This window comes from Orcinus orca, chromosome 8, assembly GCF_937001465.1.
Source record: "Orcinus orca chromosome 8, mOrcOrc1.1, whole genome shotgun sequence".
Lineage (NCBI taxonomy): Eukaryota > Metazoa > Chordata > Mammalia > Artiodactyla > Delphinidae > Orcinus > Orcinus orca.
The window spans coordinates 16,702,073-16,705,383 of NC_064566.1; the positions used below are offsets into that span (position 1 = coordinate 16,702,073).

Sequence of the window (3,311 nt, forward strand, 5' to 3'; positions counted from 1 at the left end):
CCTGCCGGGGTGTCGGGATCCAGCCGGGTGTAGAGAGTTAAGGCCTCTGTAAGGCGATTGAGAAAGATAGCTGGATTTTCGTTAGGTTCTTGGGTTATCTCTTTTAGTTTTTCAAAATGGACTACCTTATGAGCGGCAGCCTGCATGCCAGCCAGGAGGCATTGGATCACGAGGTCGCGTTTACGACGGCCATCTTGGCCATCCTGATAAGTCCAGCCTGGATCGGTGCCAGGTATGGCAGTCGCTCCGACGGGCATGGAGTTGTCGGTAAGGGGAACCTGATCTGCATGGTTTCGGGCAGCAGTTTGAATTCTTTCCCTCTCGTCAGGGGTCAGTAGAAGATAGGATCACAAAGATATCGTGCCAGGTTAGGTCGTAAGCTTGAGAGAGGTAGCGAAATTCTTTGATGTAGCGGGAAGAGTCGGCAGAAAAGGAGCCTAATCGCTTTTCTATTTGAGAGAGACCTTGGAGGGAAAAGGGAACATGAACTCTAACTAATCCTTCTGCTCCTGCTGCCTCCCTCAGAGGGCAGAGGAGATTTGGATCTTGGGAGTCGTGAGAGCGTGTATGTGCACTAACTGGCGAAGCAAGGGGTATGGGAGGAGAAACCGTTGAGGGAGGCGGGGAAGCAGTTGGATGGGCCGGAGCAGGTTAGGGAGGAGGAGGGACCGCTTCAGGGTAGGGTGGAGGTTGGAGAGGAGCTCTGGAGGAGCTAGAGGCGAGAGATTCGGGTGGGTCGGCTAGTGGAGAGGGGTCATCGTCAAAGGAAATTAGGGCCTTGGATGTAGGAGATGTCTGTTTGGCAAGAAGGATCTGGGAAGTGGAACAATCGACGCAGAGGGAAGGCCGGGAGCGTAAATACCAGAAGGCCTGGACATAGGGGACCTCAGACCATTTACCCGTCCTGCGGCAGTAATTATCTAGATCACGGAGGATGTTAAAATGTAAAGTCCCTTCAGGAGGCCATTTGGATTGATTTTCTAGAGGATATTGTGGCCAGGCCACAGTGGAATAGAAAATAAGCCGTCGGAAACGGAGATCTTGGGAGAAGCCGAGGGCTGTAAAATTGGCTAGGAGACACCCCAGGGGCGTCTTAGGATCTGGTTTCGATTGTGAGGTTCCCATGACCTCTAGTCTGTCCCTGAGTGAATGGAGAGGGAGAGAGGCGTCCCTGGTCTCAGTCTCCAATTCACGGCAGGTCAGAGGGCGGTCAGGTGATTGGGACGTCTCCACAGTTGCCCGAGGCCCGGACAGAGGACGGAGGAGTCCCTGACGCGGCCGCGATTAAGGACAGGGAGTCCGGTGGGCAGGGACTCTGAGGGTCGGAGGGAACAAGGGAGGGGAACTTACCCTGTTTTCTGCCGGATCGGGTGGATGAGTAGAGGTTCCCTGGTTGTCTCCTGGGGGAGGGGAGGAGCGGCCCGCGCGGTAACCCGCGGGGCTTGGTACCCCTCCCGGGTTTCGGCACCAAATGTAAGGAACGGCACCAAAGATGGAGGAGAGCTTAAACAAGCTTTATTTGGGAACGCTCCCGGGCGAGGTTCACTGGTCCGAGAGAAAGGGGCCAGGGAAGTCGCACCCGGGCGAGGGTTTGGGCAGAATTTATAGGGGAAGAAGGGAAAGGGGTGTGGTGAATCCGGGAGGGCGCAGGTTATTCCTTATTTGGTGGTCTCTTCGGGTATCGTGGCAATATCTGGTGCCGGTTGCATCAGTCTTGGGACCGTTAGTCCCGCCCCTCGAAAGGCGGGAAGGCTGGGCCGGGTGGAAAGTCCCCAGGTCAGTTCCTGGAACTGCGTGGTCCGGAAAGTCTCCAGGTCAGTTTCTGGAACTGGGTGGTCCGGAAAGTTTCGGTCTGATGCAACCTGTGAGTCTGATTGCGTTCCCCTGCCTCGGGCCAGTTGGCCTTACAGCCTGCACTTGGTGACAACTGGGTTTTGGAAGGTCTGGCGACGGATGAAACACTTGAACGGTATTTACACCTCATCGCTTCCCACTTCATAGTTTTCATCCTTATGGACATCATAGCGACCCTTGTCAAGCTCACGTTCGATCTGCCAGCCATGTTTGTAATCTGAACGGTCATGGAGGAATTTGCAGCTGTCTCCAAAGCCGCAAAAGCCAGTCTCCTTGTAGTCCTTACAAACGTCGGGCTGGTAATCCCAGCGCACGGTGGCACGCAGATGCTCGGGAGCTCGGATGGGGCCTTTCCTCACCATCTTGGAGGAAGCATTGCCCATAGATGTATCCTTGGGTTTCATGTACTTCTGATAATTATTGATTCCCCGATAGATCTTGTCATCTTCCTTGTGCCTCAACTCCTCCTGGATCTTCTGGCTGCGCTCAAAGATGGCTTGTGCGTCGCGCTCCTTCTCTGTGTCTAGCTCGTAGACAGCAGTCGCACCCATATCCTCTGGCCCCACGGGTTTCCCTGAGCGAGTGGACTTATAGACCACGCCGAGACTCTCGGGCTCGTTCTCCTCCTCCTGGCTACTCTGGTCACCATAAGCTGCCTTCTGTTTACCACTGCCAGGGGTCTTCTGTATCATCGGATTGTGGGTCGCCCGCTTCTTTTTCCGGCTAACCACAGCGCTGCCTTCATCGCTGCTGCTGCTGCCGTCTCCGGACTCTTGGTGGCAGATCGGGCGCTTTCTGAGACCTGTAGCCCCTTTTCGCCCAGGCTTTTTGAAAAGAAAGGTGCACATCTGGTCTGTCATCTTTCCTGGAAAAAGTTGCTCTGCCGTTTTAAGAGTCTCGGGTTCCCAAACGGCTGTGGCCTGCTGGGTGGGGCGGGGCTTCTTCACGTCACTGCACGTAGTGCGCTCCACCGCACGTGCGTGCAAAATCGGTTGCGGAAAAAGGCGTGGCCATGGACACTGCGGGAGCACGAGTGGCCATAGTTCTTTGACTTGTGGTAACATAACTCCAGTGTTCACATGGCTTTCTCCCTGTGTGTTTGTTTGTCTTTTCACATGGTGTTCTTTTTATCAGGACAGCAGTCATATTGAATTAGGGACCCATCCTACTCCAGTTTGATCTCGTCTTAACTAATTACATCAGCAATGATCCCATTTCCAAATCAGGTCACATTCGGAAGTAATGGGAGCTAGGGCTTCAACATATAAATTTTGGGGGGGGTGGGCTCAATTCAACACATAGCACATCTGTTAGATCACCTGTTACAACTTACTATAATTAGTTTATTTATTTTTTATAATTAGTTTATTTACATGTCTTTATTCCTTAACTCCTTTGCAGAATATAAATTCTTTCAGGGATTCCTCATTAGTCATTAAAAAACAAAAAGAAAAAAC

The 3,311-nt window shown here is 52.8% G+C and overlaps 1 protein-coding gene across 1 annotated transcript; it reads right to left on the reverse strand.

The window, feature by feature from the left end:
- Positions 1-1,939: 1,939 nt before the first annotated feature.
- On the reverse strand, positions 1,940-2,764 carry LOC101287192 (E3 ubiquitin-protein ligase RNF113A-like). The gene has a single exon (XM_012536972.2). The coding sequence runs from the start codon at positions 2,712-2,714 to the stop codon at positions 1,974-1,976; it is 741 nt and encodes a 246-aa protein (XP_012392426.2). The 5' UTR covers positions 2,715-2,764; the 3' UTR covers positions 1,940-1,973.
- Positions 2,765-3,311: the final 547 nt, after the last annotated feature.